Here is a 24,229-nt window from a genome sequence, read left to right as displayed (position 1 = left end):
AATTATTGGATTATATCCCGCAGAAATTATGACCCAAAGTGTGGAACTGAGGTTTGGAGGGTCCAATTCGTGGTTAAAAATAGCGAACAAGATATCCTGAATTTGTATGTACTACGCATAACTCCTTTTTATGGAGTAAAAAGTAAAGACACAGCTATAAACCACAATAATTATATATTTATATGTATATGTAGTAATGCTATTGTGCTGTATCCTATAATTATACGTTGGCGTCATAAAAGTTTTATATTTTCAAAAAGTGACACATAGATGGTAATAAATAATTGGGTTATTCCTCGCAAAAATTGTGGCCTAAATTGTAGAACTGAATTTTGCAGGGTCCAATTCGTGGTTAACAACCGTGTTTGTTAAACCCATTTTTATTGTCGAACCGAAAAATAGATGTCAATGATAAAAGAAAAATTAGTGAAAATTTATTACAAAAAAAATTATTAAAGGTTTGTATGATAATAGTTCATTAGATGGAACAATGCGAATACATTTGGTTTCTATTTTTATTTTTATTTTTTATTTTTTAAATTTTGTGAAAAAAATATAAACAATAAAAAAATTTTATTTTTTATTATCATCTTCATTTTTCATTTTTTTAATAAAAAATACTAAAAATAAAAACGCAAACTAAACGGATCCTAAATTTTTCTTTCGTTTGTTTTTTGAAAAAAATTTTCCCTTTTCTTTTTCAACAACAATGTCTTTATTTTGAGGAGTTGGATCTTCTTTATAATTTATAAAAATATGACTCTTTCGGATTGCCCTAATTTCAAAAGGTAAATAATTTATTAAAATATATATATAAAAAGACAGCTATAACATAAATAAACTAAGACAACTTTAACTCCACCAAAACTAATTAATCTCATCACAAATCAATTAAAGTAATTTTTTATTGTGCTGATAAAAAATAACACCTTTATAAAACATACTTTATTAAAATAACACCTTTATAAAACAATTTTTTAAAAAAAATATTAGTCCATCTATATATTTATTCAACTATATAACCATTAACAACCCAAATCCATCAAAATATCCCAAATCATTGAGTAGCCTTGCTTTATTATATATAAAGACAAGTATTCCTTGCATTGGTGAAATATTATTAAATACTTTATTTTTCGGTGGAGATAACAATAATGTTAGGTTTGCGTTGGTATTTTACATCTTTTATATATCATACATTGTTTAAATATTGTTATAATATTATAATCAATTTTATTTATATGTTTATATTATAATATTGCCTCTTAAAGAGATGTGAAAGCTAAGCAACACATATCTAAATAAGGCCAATTTTCTGATGTCTGTAATTTTGGTGTCGAAATTGCCAAAGTTATTTTTTATGATAAGTTTTAAATATTAAAAAATAATTAACTTTTATATTTTTTAATTTAAATATTAAATTTTATCTCATTTTAGTAAGTTAGGTAAATATATATAGACATCATAGCATGCACCTCTAAATAAACGATAGAAAAACTTTTACATGTATCATTTGCTTTAATGGATCAAAATAGCGATATACCAAGTTTTTTATTATTTGAAGAATATAAATTTAATATATCTTATTGAAATATAGATAAAATATCATTAAAAAATTTTAAAATAAAATATTTCAGAAAAATTGAACAAAGATACTAATAATATTAAGTATAAGAAAAATTTCACATGTGCCATCGCTTTAATGGCATAGCAATGTGCCAGGTACGGTTCGATAACCCATAAGAATTTTGTCATGTTATTAGGTGTGCAATGTCGTTAATGTCCATGAAATGACCGTAAAAAGATGACAAAGGACAGTTCATGTGGTGCGGCTTTAGACCATCTCCAGTAGGGAACTCATCCCAGTTCCTGTTTATGGCCCACCTGTCATAAAAAGTAACTCCACATCAGCTTTTGCGTCATAAACAGTAAATAGGAACTCAAAGCATCTCTCTCTTCTCTATTAGGAGTAACTAACTTTAGTCCCTGTTGTGGTCCCACTTAATTAATTAATTAAAATACTTGTAATTAATTAATTTTTTTAATAATATAATTTAAATATTTAAATTTAAAAATAATTCACTATTAAAAGATATTAATATTAAATAAATTCATATATAACAATAATACACAATAGATGAATTCGGGGTTACACTAATTTGTAAAATTACTTAATACAAAGAAAAACATAATTAAACTCTATAGTTAACGACAAGCATTGTGAAATTGCCATATGTGTTCAATCAAGTCCTCCTTCAGTTGTCTATGCTGCTGCCTATTTCGAAGTTGGGCATTTCTTTGGAAAAATTGATGGTATGGTGCAAAATCTTCCTCTCCCAGCTGAGGTTGTGATAAGCCATTTTCAACATCATCATACTCTAAGCCTTGAGCAAAATTTCCTGCATAGCTGTCTCTTTCATCCTCAACAATCATATTATGCAATATAATACAAGCTCTCATTATGTTGGCAAGCTTTTTCTTTTCCCAAAAACGAGCTGGACCACGTATAATTGCAAAGCGTGCTTGCAACACTCCGAATGCTCGTTCCACATCTTTTCTTTGCCCTTCTTGGTATTGTGCAAATAACTTGCGTTTCTCACCTTGTGGCTTTGAGATTGATTTGACAAATGTGGCCCATTCAGGATAAATACCATCTGCTAAATAGTATCCCCTTGTATAATTATTACCATTAATAGTATAATTTACCTCCGGAGCACGGTCATTTAGAATATCATCAAACACTGGAGAACGATCTAACACATTGATATCATTATTTGAACCAGAAACTCCAAAGAATGCATGCCATATCCAAAGGTCTGAAGATGCTACAACCTCAAGTACTATGGTTGCAACCCCACGATAACCACTCATGTACATACCTTTCCATGCCTTTGGACAATTTTTCCATTGCCAATGCATGCAGTCAATGCTACCCAACATGCCAGGGAAGCCACGACCTTCCGCCATTTGTAGCAGGCGTTGTACGTCATTTGGATTAGGTTTTCGCAAGTATTCATCCTGGAACACGGAAATGACACCTTCAACAAATTTTTCCAAGCATTCGATTGTAGTGCTCTCGCCTATGCGCACATAATCATCAACAGCATCAGCTGCAACGCCATATGCTAACATTCGTATCGCAGCGGTACATTTCTGAAGTGGCGACAAGCCTCTTCTTCCAGTTGCATCAACCCTCTGTTGGAAATACGGATAGACGTTTGAGAGAGCGTCTACTATCCGAAGGAACACATCTCTTCTCATTCGAAATCTCCGTCGAAAAATGTCAGCATTATACACCGGTTCATCTGCAAAGTAATCTTGGAAAAGGCGATCATGTCCTGCTTCTCGATCTCTGTTGATCCATCTACGAGGAATTGGGATAGGGCTTCTATCGATATCTTCTTCTTCTGAATCTTCGAGTAAATACTCATCGATCCAATTATTTATGAGTGTGTTATCTTGCCGTCTTCTTTTGCCATACAAAGCCTCATTGAACATATCATCAAAATTTCTAGCCATATGGAGAAATGTAATTTTTAGTTCTCTGTCGATGTGAGAAACAAGAGTTGAAGTGGAGTTGTGGAGTCATTGATAGTTGATATTTATAAGTGTGTCTGCAATAAGTACCTTAACGGCTAGTTTTGTAACGGCTAGTTTTGCAACGGCTAGTTTTGCAACGGCTAGTTTTACAACGGCTAATTAACGGCTAGTTTTGCAACGGTCACTTTAATGAACAACAACGACACAATAATATTGACTAATTTCAAATCTTACATCAGAAATAAATAAAACAAACTACATCACATACCAGTAATACGCAATAAATAAATAAGAACATACTACATAACTCTACGAATACAAGGAACCATTAAGTAAACCACTTGTCCATTATTTTCTCACATGAAATCTCATGAAGAGCTCGTCGTTTCTCACTCATTGTAGACGTGTCAGTATTAAGTATTTGCATATCCATTTCCCTTTCTTTTGCTTTTATCTCCATTTCTTTAATATACCTCTGAGTTTGTAATTCTTGTTCTTTCATTGCCGCTTGAATTTGTATCTCCTTCTCTTTGATTGCCATCATCTTTGCTCTATGTTCCTTCTCCTCTTCTCTTTCTTTTTCCCTTTCCATTAGTTCCTTTTCTCTAACATTCTTAATATCTTCCATGAGAGATAATTTTTTGACAACCGATGATTTTCTTTCGCTAAAATCTTCAGACATCTGTGCTTTTCCCTTACCTTTTCGCTTGCTCTTCTTTGATCCTTGTGGGCGAACGGGAGAGTCTACACCGGGTTCGTCAGCCAACGGTGTTTCTGGGTTTGATGAGGATGAGTAAGCTCCAGTTGCACTAACCTTGGTTCTCTTTGAGCCGTCACTCTGTGTAGGTAGTTGGCTTCTCCATTTTTGCTCCAACCGAAGCATGTTCCAATGCCTCTCAAAAGTGAACTTTTGACCACAATTTGTGGAATAAATTTTATAAGCCAACTCCTTTATATCATCAGCGTTCGAACCACTCCTTATGTTTCGACTAGCTTGATCGTAGCAACCAGCAAATTGTGCAACAGCCTTGTTGATCTTATACCATCGTTTCTTACATGCAACTACCCCCCTTGTCATGTCGGTGCAAAATTCTACACAGTAGCTATGAATTCGACTCCAAAATGTTTCCCCCTTTTGATCGGTACCAACTACAGGGTCAGTTGAAACATTTAACCATGCACTGATCAACATCTCATCCTCTTTCCAATGCCAGTGTTGAATACTATCTTGCCTCCGATCTTCAATATCATCATTGAGGTCGATAGCATCTAATCCATGAGGGTTGGCAAAATCTGAATATTGCGAATTTGGACTAGATTGTATAGGAGTCTGAGAGGATGGGTTAGAAGAGCCACCAACACCAAATGAGTTATGTCTTGATGCACTGAATTGAGTTGGAAACGGCAAGGAAGTTGGAGTAACATTTCCGATAGAGGGGTTAAATATTGATGAAAATGGAAAATGGGGTGTTTGTGAATTTTGATTTTGCGGTTGGAATATAGGAAATTGATTATTATAAGGAGCTTGAAAATTGAAATTAGAAAGATTTTGTGGATTTGGATTTTGAAATGTATTTGGTAGTGTGAAATTTTGATTTGGAACTTGAGAGTTTGAGGTTTGAGATTGTTGGGTATTTGGAATTTGAGGAAAGTTTTGTAAGTAATTGAAGAAAGAGTTGAGTTGGTTTGGATCCATTTTTTTGAACAAAAAATAATAGTAGCAGAATTTTGATTTTGTAAACTTGGAAGAAGATGAAGAAGAGTAGTAGAGAGTGTGAGAATAGAAGTGTATCTAAGTGGTTTATATAGAGTAAAAAAATATTAATTTATTAATAATAACGGTAACATAGTAACGGCTAGTTTCTAACAGCTATTTTTACAACGGCTAGTTTTGTAACGGCTAAATTAATATAACAATATAAATATAAATAATATTTAATATTAATTATGATATAAATAATTAATATAAATTATTAATTAAATAAAAATTTAATTATTTAATCTACTTAATTATTATAATTATTAATAAATTATTAATTAAATAAGAATATCAATATTTAATATAATTAATTATTATAATTATTATAACATTAATTATTATTTAATTATTTAATATAATTAATTAGTATAATTATTATTAAATTAATTATTATCTATTTATTATAATATAATTATTTAATATAATTAATATAATTTTATATAATTATTTATTTAAATAATAACTTGCCACTTGGCAAGTTATTATTGGCTGGCCAAAGTCCCTGCTCAGAGGGCCTGGCTCCCCTAGAAAAATGTGTGGGGACCTTTACTTGCTTTGCTCCAACGGTTGGGGACTCGCTGGTGTCAGAAAAAAGTAAAATTGGGACTTTCATTGGACTTGCTCTGATAACCTATTGGAACACAGGCCTGAAAACATAATGACAAGTAGTGAAAATTGGATAAAATTTTGCAATTTGATGTGACTGAAGTTATTGAGCACAAATATAGTAAAAGGACTTGGACCAAAATAAAAAGACTGTAAAGAATTTATTAATTAAAAGAAGTAAATGATATTGTTGTAATATTATAAAATTGAATAATTTTTATTAGAATAATCATTAGATTAAATTTGTTATTGTTAATTATATTTATTTTACATTCAAATAAAATAAAATATGTGACAAAAATGTAGTTACTATATATTTGTGTATATTACACACCAAAATATTTTATAAAAATAAATAATTAGCTACTATATATATTTATGTAAAATAATATATTTTACTCAATTTTTTAATAAAATTATTATCACCTGAATAATCATATTTAGTATAGAAAAAGAATCAAATTTGTTATAACTAGATAATTAAACTTTTTTAATAAATACTAAATATGTATTTTTATATAGCTAACGGCTGATTTTTGTATTTATGTAATATAATTAAAAATGATTTGACATACTTTTTTTATATATCAAAATTAATATTAGTATACAAGTTTATAACTTACATGAATTTAAGCCAAAAATAAACTAAGCACATGCAGGGGCGGAACTTAGTTAAGACAAGGGGGGTTATGACCCCAAATTTTTGGTAAAAAAATTAGTAATACTTCTTCAAAAAATAAAAAATGAGTTCAATTGGCTCAAATACTTTGCTATGACTTAAAATATCAAAGTTCAATCTTTATCTCTTATTTTTATTACAAAGCAATTTTTAGTTTTAAATATTCAAAACATGTTAGATTTGGACTGAACTGAATGTATTCGGATTTCGCAGCTCTCTATTTAATAAGCAACACTCCCTCTACCTTTGAGTTCAAATATAAAAAATTAGGTATTTTTTATTTATGTAATTTAATATTACTTTATATTTTACTATTTATTTAATTTAATTTTTTATATGATAAACAATATTAGAATATTCAATAAGTATTGATATTAATGTATTTGTATAAATTGATAAAAAAAATTCAAAAAATATTATAAATTTTAATATTTATCATTCTAACTTCTTTTTTACGTATTTTACAGGATATATATTCAAATTTTCATATAAAATAATCGTGAAAAATCAAAGAATTGATGCATTTTTTAAGAGGAATGTTAGTATTCAAGAAGGAGAACATATAACTTTGACAATATCAACACCTATAGATAGTTCTTCTACTTTAATGAATCATGAAAAAGTAAGATACAACCTCCAAAAGTTAAAAGAGTTGCATCTGATGAGTTTGACCTTAATTTTTTGGAACGAGACCCTGGAAAACGGCTTTAAATTTGATAATATCACCCAAATTAAAGAGATGAGGTTAGACAAGCTTATCTTAAATGAGATCTATATCAAAAACATCTTGATAATTATTTTCTATCTGACCCACCCAAAATTTTATTTCAAGCTCCGCCACTGAGCACATGGATACAAAAATAAATTTATGTAAACGAACATTATTTTATTTGAATAAAGTATTTTTTTTCAGTTCACAATACTCATTTTATCTTAACATAAATTGTCTGTACTATTTTATCTTATTTTTATATCTTTAATAAATATTTTCTTAACAATGAATAATATTAATAATTTAAAATTATTGTTCATACTATTGTTATTTAAATATTTTTTTAATAATGAATATTAAAATTCAATACCACAATTTATATAAGAAAAATTAGACACAGATGTAATTAAATTCAATTTATAAAAACTGTATAATTATATATATATATATATATATATATATATATATATATATATTTTAATTTTATTTTATTTAAATAAAAAAATTCATTAACCAATAACCCAAACACAATTGACTTCTGCTTCTACCATTATATTTAGCTGATCCAAGTCCAACACTAACTTAGCTTTCCACACCACCACAATATGAGCTGCTTTGAATGTGCGCCATCATTTATACCATTGTTCTGAAAACCGAACTGGACCGGCCGATTTGACCGGATTAATCGGAAACCGGTCATTCATCCGGTTCGATTGCTGTGAAGAACCGTTCTACAAAAAACCGGCTTAAAAACCGGTCAAATTGGCGGTTAACCGGTGAACCGTCTGAACCGTTCGGTTTTTTTCCGGTTCAGTGATATATATATACATATATATATATATATATATATATATATATGTTAAAAAAAAGAAAAATTCAAATGTTCAGAACCCTCAGGCCCTCACCCACCCCTACCCCTTTCTCTCTCTCTCTCACACTAGGCAAACCTAGACCCTAACGGCGGTAGGAACCCAACCCCATCCCATCGCCGAGTGTAATACCCGGTCTAACCGAAATTTAATTAAATAATAAGTTAAGTAGGAGCGAATATGGTTGGAAGATTTGGCAATTGGAATTTGATGATTTAAATATGATATTTGGATTCAGTGAATTTTTTCGAGTCGGAAGACATAGTTTTCTGCGTAAAAGCGCGCAGTGAAATTTTGACCGGCAGTACCGGCTGAGACGTGTCTGGTACTGCAGCTGAGAAAATTGATTATGAGTAAATAATATTAAGAAATGAGGAATTATGATTAGGGGAGGTAGAAATATTTGAAGTGCGATTTAGAGCGCTAATCTTAAAGGTTTTGGTCTAAAATTGGGCCAACGGACAACAATAAGTGAACTGGGCCTAAGTGGGCCCAAGACCCAACATATATAAACATTAGTTATGAGCATTTCAGCTCATTTTTACCCTAAAAGAGGAGTGTGGGGCGCTGAATTGAGAAGAGGGAAGAGAAGAGAGAAAACCTAACTCTCTTTGACCTTCAAACCACCATAACTTGAGCTACGGAGCTCCGATTGACGAGCCGTTTGCGGCCACGCGTCGCTCTTCTCATCCTCTACAATTCTATCTAAGTTTTGTGGTGAGTATTCTATTCATCTCTGCCCAGTTTTCGAATTTCCCCACTGTTACACGTTTTTGGGAAGTTAGTGTTGAAATCTTGTGATTTTGGGTGTTTAGGGATACTCCAACATGGATTCTAAGTGGGTTCTATCCCTACTTCATATGGGCTGAGGTAAGAAGTGCTCAAACTCTTGTGATTTGTCATTTTATGAGCCCTAGGTTGATGTATGTATGTGATATTGGTTATGTTAGTGTATTTGATGATCTTGGTGCACAATTGGGAGATTGGTGTTGCTTGAGGAGCTTTGGTGAGGCTTAGGGCTAAGGTTGGTGGAGACTTCCAAAGAAGAGGCTCAATTGATTTGGCTACAAGAGGTACGGTTTAAGTTTCATTTAAGTACCGTGTGGTGTGATGAGAATTCCTAGGCTAGATGCCCCTAGGATTAAGTTTGGATTGTGTAAATGGTTGATGCTAATATGCATAGTTGGTATGTAATGTGAATTGATGATTGGGTTGAGAATTGTGTGGCCTTGTGTGCTTGGTGTATTGAAAATTTGATGTATTGGGTAATGAGTATTAAATTGTGGTTTATGCATTTAAATTGTGAAATTGGGCCGGAGGCCGTATATTTTGGGCCGGAGGCCGGAAAGAGGTAAGAAAGGTAAGTTGATGTGTGCATTGTATGATGACACAAGTGATTGGATGAATTTCATATAATGAATATATGAATGATTGGGTTGGTTATTGAATAATGAGGTTTGAGGAGTTGAAGTGTGGAAATTGGTAAATTTTGGGTGAAATAGTAGAGATGAGGTATGTTTGATTTTGGTTGAGATATATTATGTGGTCATATATGTGAGTATGATTATTGATGCCTTGATGGTATGATAATGCGTGAGAGATATGTATGTTGTGATATATGCATGAGAAATGATTAAGGTTGATTTGGGGGTGAATCCACGTGATAGTGAGTATGATATTGGTTATGTATAATGATGGTTGATTGGAAATAGTATTGTTGAGAATTGGCATGTGGAAGAGTATATGATATGTCAATATGTTTGAGTTTGAACCACTTGGGTGAAGTGGGTTAAAATGATGGGATAGTGATTTTGTATATTGTGGTAAAGTGTCAATGTGTGAGTTGAGGAGGCTTGATGTTGAAATTGATGTATTTTGATTGATTTCAAAGAAAAGGGATGAAAATGGCATGTTTTGATTGATTTTGAAAAGAGTTGAAAATGGCTTGTTTTGAAAATGGCACTTTGTGGTTTTATATGAAAAACATGGTTTTTGGGCATATCTTGACGGGACATAACTTGGACTACGGATCTTTGTTTTGTGCCAAATCTGTTTAGAAATGAAATTGGATCCGGGATGTCCATGCCGTTCGAAGAACGGGTGAAAAACGATTTAAAATGAGGAAGTTATGTCCGTCGGAAGATTGGGGGTTGAAGCTGTGAAATCTGCAGTTTTTAACTTAGAAAATTTTTAGCAGAATAACCCCTTGCGCGTGGGCGCACTTGGCGCGTACGCGCCGATCTTCCAGAAAACGCCATCCACGCGTGCGCGTGATGTGCGCGGGCGCGCCGATAGTGCTGCACCCAATGCCCAGCCATTTTCCAGAGAGTTGTGCCAGAACTGTGCCAGCTTTGTGCCTGGGGCACGAGAGTATCCACGCGTACGCGTGGTTGACGCGTGCGCGTCGATTTGGCAAATCTTTAATCCACGCGTTGGCGTGCATGACACTTGCGCGTCGATGAGTTTTTAAGGACATCCACGCGTGCGCGTGGAATACGCGTACGCGTGGCATTGTTTTCATGCCAAAGTTGATATTTGAGTTTTAAAAGCCAAATCTCATACTTCTAAGCCTCCGATCTCACCACTTATATCTTAAATCTTTATGATATGCCTAGCTATTAGAAAAGGGCTAGTGAATGAGGTAACTTGCGAGTGAAGCAAGGGGAAAATGAATAATCAATGAGGATCATTGAGGATTATGTGAGATGTGGAGGATGATGGTGGAAGTGCTTAATATGCCATTGGCCGAAGGGCCGTAATTGTTTATGAATATTGGCTGGTTCTGGATTGAACCGTGAGCCGGAATAGCTGTGTATGCTATGAATATTGGCTGGTTATGGATTTAACCGTGAGCCGGATGGCTGATATGGATGTTGATCCATGGATGAGAATTCATGCATGTTTATGCTGAATTATTGATAATTGTGAATTGCACTTCCACTATCTGAGATACGAGTTTACCTGGGTAGTAGCAAGGGTTGTGGTTCGTCCCGCTTGCTCCGGGTCAATGCTTGTGTTTTCTCTCTGGTTGTAAGGGTGACAGGGCACCGATACCCTTTAATGGCGACAAGGCGCAGATACCCTCTAATGGCGACAGGGTGCAGATACCCTCTAATGGTGACAGGGCACATATTCCCTCTAATGATATTAATACGCAACAGAGAGACTGTGCCCGGGTTAGCTGCCGGACACGTCGGGTTGGCTTGATAACCGACAGATGATATCATCAGCCATAGGGCAGGCATACATCATTTGCATATGTTTGAATTGTTTGGGTTTGCCTATTTGTTTTGGATTTCTATATCATATATGCTATGTTACCTGATTACATGCTACTTGTTCTACTTGTACCTTATTTGTGTATTACTTGACTGTATTGCTTGTGTTTGTACAACTGAGAGATCCCTCATGATGGTGTTGGTGGATGTTGGGGGCTGTTCTTGATGAGATGAATTGATAATGCGATTGCATAATGATGATGATTTTTGAATGAGATCATTTGAGCCCCCTGGGTGGACGTAGTGATGTGATTTCACTGGCTCCAGGCGAGGGTATGATGTATTGATATAGAGCTGCTGAGGCAGAGCAACTGGTAATGGCTTTGCTTATGGTTCTGAGTCCGATTCGTGAAAGAATCAGTGGATTGGGAAAACATGTGTAATATGAACTAGATTTAGCATCCCCTTACGTCAGATGCCTATTTATGGATTAGTGAGAATCTAGGCTGGATATTTGGTGAAAAGGAGTTTAGGATGCTTAGTGAGTTTTTATTGCAGTGCATTGGTTTTATTTGGCACTTTTACCGTACTGGGAACCCATGGGCCCGGGGTTCTCATTCCGTATATATCTCTTGTTTTTCAGATACAGGTCCAGGTGCTCAGAAGTGAGCTGTGGTTCGTCTGAGAGACGGCGAAGATCTTTATTTTCTCTACTTTGTGTTTTGCTTAGAATCTCTCCACCTTTGTTTTGAAGATATTATATTATGTATTGAACTCTTTTGGAACTTGCCTATAGAGGCTCTTATGTTTCCTTTGGGAGAGATTAGGATATATTGTTGTCAACTACTTTCATACTGTACCCTAGCCGGCCTAAACTTCGCGGGTCGCGACTAGTGGCTATTTACTTATGTATATATATATATATATATATATATATATATATATATATATATATATATATATATATATATATATCTATCCGTTATCTATCTCTTAATCTCCTTTATGCCTTGTCCGTATATCGCTTTCGGATTCACAGTTTAACTTTTCGTTGTCGAAACGTGAGTGAAGCGTCTTCGCGATTTTATTTCTACTCCTTTCAGGCTTCTCGATTAATATTCCTTTCGAAATTACCTATACTTATATATTAAAAATCCACCTGGGAGTCGTACCACCGTAATATCATTGACTTATGACTCGGGCATAAGGATTTGAATATTAGGGTGTCACACCGAGCTCTTCTCTTCCAATAGACGGTGTTGTCGCCACCGGCAAAGACAGACTTGGGTGCCGTCTTCGCTTGTGGAAGGTCTGCTCGCTTCTCGATCCTCTTCTCCTCGACGTCGAGTGCTTGTTCGGAACTGTTGGCGACGCCGCCGCGAAGGGCTTCTCTATCGTCGTCTGTGCTCGATTTGTTGGTGTCCATCTCTCTCTTCGACTTCTCTCTCTATTCGAGGCTCCAAGCTCTCTCTGTCTCTCTCTTTCTCACTGCGACGTGTCTCTCTGCTCGGCTGTGGAGTATTCACCGCGCCGTCACCTTCTTTCCTTCCTCGCCGCCGGTAAGCACTACTGCCTCAATTTATTTTTGCTTATTTTGTTAATTTTATTTATTCTGATTTTTGAGTTGTTGGCCGTTGATATTTCTGATTCTGCGTTGTTGATGAACATTGTTAATGCTAGAATTTTTTCTGAATTTGAGTTGTTTATGTTAATTCTGAGTTGTTTATGCTGGTTTTTATGATTCTGAGTTGTTAATTTTGGTTGCTGATTTTTGTTAAATCTGAATTGTTGATGGTGGTATGGTAAAATTGTTTTTTATCATTTCACATCTTTCTGAGTTGTTTATGCTGGTTTTTATGATTCTGAGTTGTTAATTTTGGTTGCTGATTTTCGTTGAATATGAATTGTTGATGGTGGTATGGTAAAATTGTTTTTCATCATTTCACATCTTTTAGGAGCACAAATTACATTTATTTCTTGTACATTTTTTGTTCAAATTTACACACTTCTTTGAACTTTGAAGTATGCTGGAAAGAGTGTTTCAAATTGTTTTGCATTAAAAATTCCAAGCAAGTTCCTCTGTACTGGGTTTGTCAAAGTTTATAGTTTCAATGTTGGTGAAATTCTCAATGCAAGTGGATAATAATAATAATAATAACTCTTGCTTTATATCATTTATGATTATGAATATTTAGTTTATTTGTTGTTATTCTTTGTTTTTGTACTGATTTTTCCAATTGATGTGGTTTGAAAATTTGTAGGAGAATGAGAAGGAGAACATCACAAGCAATTGTATTCAACAAATATGATATTGTTATTGTAGAACATTATAATTTTTATTGTTATTTTTTTTATTCTATTAGATTTTTTTTTATAATTTTTATGAAATTGGAATAATTGCTTGTGGTTGAACATTATTTCTTTGTGATTTAAGTGCATTTTGATTTTTATTAGTTATAAAGATTGATGTTTGAAGTTATTTATGAACTTTTAATTATAAATTATGGACAATTTATTATGTAAAATTATAAAATTTTAAATTTTATTAGTTTAAAAATTATTGAATTTAAATATTTAAAATTATATATTAAAATTTTTTAATAATTTTATTTTATATTTATTATGCCGGTTGAACTCCGGTTGAATCCCGGTTGAACCTTTAAATCATTGAACTAGTCACTTAACCGATTTAGTAACCGGTTCGGTTCTCGCAACCTTGATTTATACAACAAGGGCATCAAGCCACATTTCAAAAAAATCCACTCCTCGGTTAACGAAATAACTGGTACTCATCTTAAGATGTTCAACATCTTCGCATAAACACATCAAAATATGTCTTTATAATTTCCACCACTAACTTATTTTATTTATTATATCTACGGTGAAAAATTAAAGAATACTAATATGCCAGTAAAATACAATGACATATGTAAAACTCTTCCATATAAATAAAATTAAAAATGTATTAACTTTAATTTTAATTGTATAAATAAAATATGAAAAAATATTTCAGTAGTACATTAGTACTAGGAGCTCCTTTCTTTTAGCTGCCAACAAGGTCCTTTAAGTGCATGTTTGGGCGCCATTATTTTGTTAAAAAAAGATCTTTTTTCAATGAAAAAAGATCTTTTTTTTATTTTTTAACGTGTTTGGCAAATTTCTAGTAGTAAAAGTAAAAGCACTAGTAAAATCAAAAAAAGATCTTTTTTGAGAAGCTGTAATTTACATCTTTTTTTAAAAGATCTTTTTTTCTTAAAAAAAAAGATGTTTTTCATGTAATAAATAAACAAAAAAGTACTTTTATATTGTTATACCCAAACATAATTGATTGAAAAAAAGACCTTTTTACATGAGATATCCAAACATAAAATTACTTTTACTTTTCTATAAGATCTTTTAAAAAAAAATAACTCGAAAAAAGATCTTTTCGTAGAAGCTCACCCAAACAAGCCCTAAATCACCTCTATCCAACCTCTATAAATAAGACAAATTTATGTCCATGTGATGTTTTAAATTTTTATTTTTAGTCTCTATGACATTAGGGACGCGATTTGATGGTCTCAAATCGTTTGGAGTATTAAAACTTCTCTTAGAAAATTAGAAATAAGTTAAGGTTTTGTAGTTTACATGATATTCGGGCTAGCATTAATTTTTTGTTTTTACATGGACTTGAGCCTGTTTTAGGCTTTGTTTATTTTTAAATTGCTATTTGATCATTACAAAATTATAATAAAAACAAAAAATAAAAAACTTCTTACCCCAAAAAAAATTAAAAAATTAAAAAGACAAAATACTTTTTTACAGTAAATTTTTACTTGGCCTGTTTTAGATTTCGTTTATTTTTAAATTGCTATTGGATCATTACAAAATTATAATAAAAACAAAAATTAAAAACTTCTTAACCCAAAAAATTAGAAACTTTAAAAAATTAAAAAGACAAAATACTTTTTTATAGTGAATTTTTTAAAAAAAATATAATATGTTTTAATTAATTTCAAAAAGATAAAAATATTTTTTTAGGATTAGAGTTGTTTAATTTTTAAAAAATAAAAAAATTGTTTGAATTATAAAAAGATAAAATTATCCCTTTTGAATTTTTAGTTTAAACTTTTACCATATCCATTTAAAATTTAATTAAAAAGATAAAAATATCTTTTTAATATTAATGTTGTTTAAATATATTTAAATTTAAAATTTTGAATTTAATATTGATGAGTTTGGAAAACTCTAAATTAATATTTGTGATGACTAAACATTATTAATTTGATTAATTGCAAAATTAATCTTTGATCTAATATTGATTAATTTAATTTTGTAATGCAGGTTTGCTTGGGCTGAAAAATTAAATAACATGTTGCAAGCCCAATGGAATAATGTTATCTCAGCTTTGTTGAATATTTCCCACACTATGAGGCTGAATTATTTTTTCTGGGCCAGCATTACTTTTTATTATATAAGCCCAAATTTGTTTTATGCATGCTCCAAATCTTATCAGGAAAGCAAATGCTTATATTTGGGCCAAGAATAACCCTTATTACAACCAAGCCCAAAATTATTAATGTTTCCATGCAACAACCGAATCCATGAAGCAAATAAAGTAACTAAATGCTTCCAACGGATTCCACTTCATTATATTGAAGGATTTCAAACTCAATTAATGCATTGGAAACATAAGAAAGAGAGAGAAAGATTGATTTGATGGCAGCCATAATGATACACGCCACTCTAAGCTAGGAAAGTGGAACTTTTAATTTCATTTCATCATTGTCCATTAGTTTGAGTTCAAATTTCTCTCTCTTCTCTCTCTCACATTTGCTTCTCTCTTCGGTTAATACTCAGGAAACCATGGAAGCTACTTGGTGCTACCTAAAGAAAAGAAAAGCAAGGTTGAAGACCATCAAGTTGATGGCACGAAAAAGAAAAAGAAAAGTATGCTGTGGCTAAGATCTGCATCACTTATGGTAAGATTTGGTGATGAGATCCTGGCTTCTTCATACCAAAAAAAGAATGAAGAAGATTCGGCCAGCAGAAGGATCTTGGAGGCGTGACTTGTCTTCGTTTCTGATCAACCACCACAGGGAGTAGCTAGAGTGGCGAAGAGATGGTTGAAGGCAGAAGTTGAAGCAGATGAAGTCATCATCATCATGAAGCATCAAGGGCCAGAAATCCATCTTGGAGAAGAAGCCAAGGATGGAGCGCTCGGATTGATGAAGAGTGGTGACCAAGGAAGGACTAGAGGTATTTGCATGTTGGTTTTTGCATGAGCTACCTCTTCTCTCTGTATGGCCGAACCGGTTTTTGTTGAAGGAAAGGAAGCTGAGCTCGGGTTTGTGTGTCAAACCGTGAAGGCTTCACTTTTCTATAAAAGAGGTGAACAGTCATGGTTTGATTCAAGGAAAAGAAGTAAGATTTGAGAGTGCAAGGCACAGAGTTCTCAGAGCTACCTAAGCTAGCAGTTCTTCTTCTCCTTCAATGTTTTCTGTTTTGTATTTTTCTGTTTAATTTTGTCATGTCTTGAGTCTCATGGAAAAAGGCAAACTGTGAGGTTTGTAAGAAAAAGCCATAAAGCGGAAAAAGGCAGAGAGTGCAAAATTAAAAGAAAAAGCCATAGATGTCTTAGAGTTCCTTTGTACATCTGTGTTGTGTTTCATGATTCTGTGGGAATCCCCTTGTAAGTTGGGTTAGCACTTTACAAGTTGTAATCTGGATGATTATAGTGAAATTCCATCATTGTTGTGATGGAGACTGGATGTAGGCTACACTGCACTTAGCAGCTGAACCAGGATATATCTGGGTGTTATCTTCTCTCTCTCTCTCCTACTTCAATTCTGTTCTTATTATTCAGGATGCAACATCAAAAATGTCTCATGCCAAGTGACGAGACAAAATGAAAATGTCTCGTGACTAGGGACGAGATAAAACAGAAAAGTCTCATCTAAAGTCCAGCAAGTGTCAGCAAGCAAAAAGGGGCTAAGATTCAACCCCCCCTTCTCTTAGCCACTGAAACCATCAATTGGTATCAGAGCTTGGTCTCAAAGAGATCAAGCTTTGTAGCTTGGAGTAAAGATCCTAATGGCGGAAAACAGTGGCGCAAATGTGGTGTCTTATAATCTGACAGAAGGACAATCAAGCAACAGACCTCCTCTTTTCAATGGGAAAAATTATACCTATTGGAAGGAGAGGATGAAGATATTTGTACAAGCTGTAGATTACAGACTTTGGAAGATCATCTTGGAAGGTCCTAAATTTCCGACTACCACAAATGCTCAAGGAGTAACCTCCCTTAAACCAGAAGCAAGCTGGACCGAGAAAGATAGGAAGAAGGTGGAGTTAAATGCCAAGGCAACCAATCTGCTCAATTGTGCTATCAGCTTTGAGGAGTACCGACGAGTATCACGATGCACAACGGCAAAGAAAATCTGGGATAAGTTGCAAATCACTCATGAAGGAACCACCATTGTAAAAAAGACTCGGACAGACATGTTAAACAGGGAATATGAAATGTTTACAATGAAGGAAGGAGAGTCCATTAATGAACTGTTCGAGCGGTTCAATGCCATCACTATTGGCTTAGATGCTCTTGGAATCACACATTCAGAATCTGTGCTAGTGAGAAGAGTGTTGAGGTGTCTCACAAAAGAGTGGGAAACAAAAGCTCTAATTATCTCTGATAGTAGCAACTTAGATTCCATGACTCTTGATGATTTGAGAGGAAACTTACTTGCTTTTGAAAACTCCTATTTGAAAAAGGATTCAAAAAAGAAAGGAATTGCATTTTCTTCTGTGACTAACCCTCTGGATGATGAATCCAGTGATAACTCTTCTGAAAATGAGTTTGTGTTGTTTGCAAAAAAATTCAGGAAAATGGCAAAGCTCAAAGGCAAAGTCGGCAGTTCCAGGAGGACGAAGAAAGATCTTAGCAAGGTAACCTGTTTTAATTGCAAGGAAATGGGGCATTTCAAATCTGACTGTCCCAAGTTGAAGAAGGAAGAAAAGCCGAAAAAAGGAAAGAAGAAAGGACTAATGGCTTCATAGGAAGATTTAGAAAATGACTCAGATGATGATGATGAAAAATCAGAAACCAAGTCCCAACAGTGTCTTATGGCAGATCATGTACATCAGGTAGTCTTTCATAACCCTGACACTGAAGATCTTCATCTTATGATAGACCACCTTTCTGAAAAAATAAGATGCTTTCTTCTAGAAAATCAAGAACTTGAACAACAAGTCACCATTCTTCAAGCTGAAAACAGTTTTCTAAAAGAAAAAGTGAGAGAGGCCGAAATCGCTTGTGATCTCGTTGAAGAGAATAAGCAGTTAAAAGCCCAAATTAAAAGTTGTGAAAGTGACCATTCAGTTCTTGCATATGTAAATTGTTTTAAGCAAAATGAAGAGTTGCTTAAAGAGGTTAACAGACTTAAAGAAGACTTAGCCAAGTTCACTCAAAGTTCTGAAAATTTGAATCAAATCTTGGCTAGTCAAAAACCTCTTTATGATAAAGCTGGGTTGGGCTTTTATAAATCTGAAAAATCACATTTTGAAAACATTGCTTCATCTTCAAATGATGCAAAGTATCAAGACCCAACTAGCTTCAACAAAACAGCAACTCCAAGATTTTGTAGACTATGCAATCGAAATGGACACTTTCCCATCCAATGTTTCTTTGGTGAAAGAATGATTGGTGACAAAGTCTGTAAAGTTGTTTTTGATTACAATGGCTTAGGACATAGAAGATGGTTTAACGTTAAAGGATCCAAAAAGATTTGGATACCTAAGGGTTCTTAAGCATTGTTTTGCAGGTGTGCCTAGCATCCAAAAGAAAAGAGAACACATGGTACATGGATAGCGGATACTCTAGGCATATGACCGGAAAGACAGCCTTCTTCATAAAGATTGATGAATATGATGGAGGATTTGTCACATTCGGTGATGATGCTAAAGGAAAAATAGTTGCTGTTGGGAAAGTGGACACGAGAAACTGAAACAGTGAGACCATCAGAAGATCATCAAAGCTCAACACCTGTCCGAAAGCCTAGAGAATGGAAGTCCATGAGGGGCTATCCTCATGATTTCATCATTGGTGATCCCTCTCAAGGTGTAACTACAAGATCCTCCACCAAAAGGCAAACCGAACCTAGCAACTTTGCTCTCTTGTCTCAAATGGAGCCCAACAATGTCAAACAAGCTCTTGAAGACCCATCATGGGTCAAGGCTATGCAAGAGGAGCTTGCACAATTTGACAAGAATAAGGTTTGGACTTTAGTACCTCATCCAGATGGTAAGAAGGTAACGGGTACTAAGTGGGTATTCAAAAATAAACTTGGTGAGGATGGACAAGTTGTTCGTAACAAGGCTAGATTAGTGGCCCAAGGTTACGATCAAGAAGAGGGAATAGATTTTGATGAGTCTTTTGCTCCGGTAGCTAGAATGGAAGCAATTAGGTTGCTTCTTGCCTATGCTGCCCATAAAGGTTTCAAAATGTTTCAAATGGATGTTAAATGTGCTTTCCTTAATGGCTTTATTGATAGAGAAGTGTATGTGGCTCAACCCCCCGGTTTTGAACATAAAGATTTTTCTAATCATGTGTTTAAACTATCAAAGGCTCTTTATGGCCTTAGACAAGCTCCAAGAGCTTGGTATGAACGGCTTAGTGCCTTCTTGTTAGAAAATCATTTTCAAAGGGGAACCACCGACACTACTTTGTTCATTAAAGTTTCTAATGATGACATTCTTCTTGTTCAAGTTTATGTGGATGATATTGTGTTTGGATCAGCCAATGAGACCTTGTGTGAAGAGTTTGGAAAACTCATGACTAGTGAGTTTGAAATGAGTTTAATGGGAGAGCTAACTTTCTTTCTTGGCCTCCAAATTAAACAAACTCCTAGTGGTACATTTATTCACCTAGGCAAGTATGCAAAAGAATTGATAAAGAAATTTGGTTTAGAAAATTCCAAATCAATGGGAACACCAATGCATCCTAATACTAAACTTGATAAAGATGATGATGGCCTAGATGTGGATGAGACACGGTATAGAGGAATGATCGGTTCACTAATGTATCTTACATCCTCTAGACCGGATATTGTTCAAAGTGTGGGTGTATGCTCAAGATTTCAATCTCACCCAAAAGAATCCCATTTAACGGCTGTTAAACGCATCATTAGGTATATTAAGGGAACATGTGATTATGGTTTATGGTATCCAAAATCTGATGATTTTTGTGCAGTAGGGTTTTGTGATGCAGATTATGCGGGAGATCGAGTGGATAGAAGAAGTACTTCGGGCATGTGTTGCTTCCTTGGAAGCTCACTCAACATGTGGTCAAGCAAGAAACAAGCCACAGTGGCTCTATCCACAGCTGAAGCTGAATATATATCCGCATCTGCTTGTTGTTCGCAATTAATTTGGTTAAAAACTCAATTGGAGGATTACAAATTAAAGATCAATAGCATACCCTTATTTTGTGATAACATGAGTGCAATAAATATTTCAAAAAATCCTGTTTTGCACTCAAGAACAAAGCACATTGAAATTAAATATCATTTCATTAGGGAACATGTGCAAAAGGGTACTATTGATATTCAATTTGTAAAATCTGAAGAACAACTTGCTGATATTTTTACAAAACCCCTTTGTGAAGATAGATTCTGTTTGTTAAGAAAAAGTTTGGGAATGATTGATTTAAAAACTGTTGAAAATTTGTGAATTTTTGATACTGTCCAGTTTTATCTCGTAGGAAGGGACAAGATAAAAACAAGACGTGATGGAGGAGCTATCATTAAGGGGGAGGCTGCGCAGACTTAGCTTCAAATGGGCCCCACATAATCCAGTTTGACCCCTCATTGACTTTTTAATGACTCCTCACTTTATGATGATCAAATCTTTTGAGTGTCATATCATATCTCATTGGAAGTAGTTAATGTCAAATCAAATCTTTCTCTCTCCAACTAATCCCTTGATTCAAGGAACCTTCTTTTCAAATTCTTGGGAAACCGCCTTGGGTAATAACCGCACATAATGATCATTAACCACTCCCATCATTCTCTCTCCAATCAACATTTAATGCTCCCTTAACCTCCCTCCAATTCTCACCTTCGGCCAACCTTTCTTCTTCCACCACCATTGTCTCACTCCATAATGAAAAAGAAAACCGCTTCAAGAAAAAGTGGAAGAATCAATCTCTCTCAAAAACCGTTCACCCCACAAACACACACTCATATTCACATTCACTCTACATCCTCCTCCTCTCCCTCTCAATCTGCCAAACCAACATCCACCATGAGAAAGAAGATTGCCCATAAGAGTTCTGGCCGTGGCAAAAATAAGGAGCCCAGTGTTGATGAAGAGTCGTCTCAGACATCACCCGTTCCATCTCCACCACCGCGATCACCCAAGAAGGCAACACCACACACATCAGGAAAAAGCTCTCAGAAGCCCAAAGGTTTCGTGTTGCATGAAACCAGGGAACCAGCGAATCTTGAGTCACTGGATTTCAAGAACAGGTTTCACAAGACTCATTCTCATTTTGATCCCTCCAGATTTCTGACATGTGCATTTTATGAATTTCATCAAGAAATTCTGGAAAAGAGGCATATCTGCCTTTCCTACCTGGTGAATCTTGATTATCTGTCAACAAAAGGAATCATCTTGCAACCTATGTTTGATAACCTCAAGTGGACTCCTCTGCTACACATTCACAAGATGGTATACCCAAAACTGGTTCGGCAATTTTATGCGAACCTCAGAATGATTGATGGTGCTCTCCATTCTTATGTGAAACGTGTGCATATGGTTCTGAACTCAGAAACCCTGAGTGCTGCCCTCGGGTACACAGACGAGGGACCAAAAGCATACATGAATGACAAATGGGATGATCATGTTGGAATCGGTTACAAACAGGTTCTCAGCCATATTTGTGCAAACATATCTGGATTAGATGGCACAGTACCTACTCATAAAGCTCTTGGACCAACAAATTCTTTGCTGCATCGCATAATTACCCACATTTTAACTCCACAGAGTGGTTCTCACAATAGGGTAACTGTATCTGATTCTTTAATCTTATTTGCCCTTGTTACTTCTACTCCTATTTCATTTGCTTATCTTATGATCAGACATATGTGGGATTGTGTAAGAAGTACCAAAAAGGCAAATCTGCCTTATGGAATGTTTCTCACGTGTGTTTTTGAGTACTATAAGGTAGATTTAACAAATGAATCTGTGGAAAACAAAACTTCCATGATCAAGGGTGGTAGTGCGGTAAAAGGGACAAAGAGCAAGAAACCGATGCCTATGGACAGTGATCTAGAAAGCCAGTTTGAATCCTCTAAGGCAACTGAGTCATCAAGGGAAATCCTCACCGAATTTTCTAACATGTCCACTCTCATGATTCAATTCCATAGAGCTGCTCGAAAGCTAGCCTATGAAAATGAACGTGCCTGGGGCAGATGCAAAGAGCGAGTGGGTATGATGCTGGAAAATCTGGAAAAAGATCTGGGCGCTGGCAGCGAGGAAGATGCTGCAGATTCTGATTACAATCTGTCTGATGATTAGTATTTATTTTATTTTACTTGATATTGGCTTAAGTAGGCTCAATCTTTCTTTTTGTTTTTTGTATGAGCGTAACTTCAAACTCCCTGCTCTGTGATACTGTCAAACACTCATGTTATTTTGCTGTCTTATTATGTTTATGTTGTGGTATCCATCATATTTTGTGCAGGTGTCCCCCTATGATGACAAAAGGGGGAGGAAAATAAGTTTCCAAAATTGAAACTGGAAACAAAGAAAAACAGGGGATCAGACGAATAGGAACAGAGATGAAATTTTCAAACTTGAAAATTCATGATCTCTCTTGTTCAAAAGAAAAAGATGCATATTAGTTGATGATATTATTTGCATTGTTCCAACTAAATTTGGCTTATCATGTTTTGATTATTCTGATTTGGCATCTGGTTTATAGTTATGCTAGATTTTTATGCCTGGCTGATGATTAATAGCCTTATTGTCTTGAAAATGTATTTTTTGGCAGTTTCTTTAAAATTGTATAAAGCATCAAAAACTGCCTTATTTTGCTTTACAAATATTTTCCTTATGTTATGTCACTCTGATATGTTGAACAGGAAATGTTTTTTTTTTGGTTTATATTGAGCAGAAAATCAATTATGATAACAAATAAGTTTTTTTTGATTATCACCAAACTCTGCTCATAGATCAAGCATTCAACATTTTTCAAATAAATATGTTGAATAACATTGTTATTTTGAAGCTTGATTAAATTGTTACAGGTGTTATGCTTCCCTTGGTATAGTAGCACATATTGAGGGGGAGCCATGTAACACTTTGAAAGGGAAGAAATTCAATTCTCAAAGGGAGTACTTGTACTCTAATATTTAATCTCTTTCCATTTCAATTTTAATAATGTTTGTCATCAAGGGGGAGATTGATGAGTTTGGAAAACTCTAAATTAATATTTGTGATGACTAAACATTATTAATTTGATTAATTGCAAAATTAATCTTTGATCTAATATTGATTAATTTAATTTTGTAATGCAGGTTTGCTTGGGCTGAAAAATTAAATAACATGTTGCAAGCCCAATGGAATAATGTTATCTCAGCTTTGTTGAATATTTCCCACACTATGAGGCTGAATTATTTTTTCTGGGCCAGCATTACTTTTTATTATATAAGCCCAAATTTGTTTTATGCATGCTCCAAATCTTATCAGGAAAGCAAATGCTTATATTTGGGCCAAGAATAACCCTTATTACAACCAAGCCCAAAATTATTAATGTTTCCATGCAACAACCGAATCCATGAAGCAAATAAAGTAACTAAATGCTTCCAA

At 34.2% G+C, this 24,229-nt stretch overlaps 2 protein-coding genes across 2 annotated transcripts; both read right to left on the bottom strand.

Annotated features, from left to right (window-relative positions):
• Nucleotides 1-1,751: 1,751 nt before the first annotated feature.
• Nucleotides 1,752-3,519, bottom strand: LOC130956917 (uncharacterized). The gene is made up of 2 exons (XM_057883853.1): nucleotides 2,231-3,519; nucleotides 1,752-1,884 (listed from the first exon to the last, which is right to left on the bottom strand). The coding sequence occupies exons 1-2, from the start codon at nucleotides 3,517-3,519 to the stop codon at nucleotides 1,752-1,754; spliced, it is 1,422 nt and encodes a 473-aa protein (XP_057739836.1).
• Nucleotides 3,520-3,868: 349 nt separating this feature from the next.
• On the bottom strand, nucleotides 3,869-12,809 carry LOC130956916 (glutathione S-transferase T3-like). The gene is made up of 2 exons (XM_057883852.1): nucleotides 12,616-12,809; nucleotides 3,869-4,925 (listed from the first exon to the last, which is right to left on the bottom strand). The coding sequence occupies exons 1-2, from the start codon at nucleotides 12,807-12,809 to the stop codon at nucleotides 3,869-3,871; spliced, it is 1,251 nt and encodes a 416-aa protein (XP_057739835.1).
• Nucleotides 12,810-24,229: the final 11,420 nt, after the last annotated feature.

This window comes from Arachis stenosperma, chromosome 10 (assembly GCF_014773155.1).
Source record: "Arachis stenosperma cultivar V10309 chromosome 10, arast.V10309.gnm1.PFL2, whole genome shotgun sequence".
In the NCBI taxonomy this organism is placed as follows: Eukaryota; Viridiplantae; Streptophyta; class Magnoliopsida; order Fabales; family Fabaceae; genus Arachis; species Arachis stenosperma.
The sequence above is the reverse complement of the archived record's forward strand: the minus strand, read 5'-3'. Positions and strand labels throughout refer to the sequence as shown.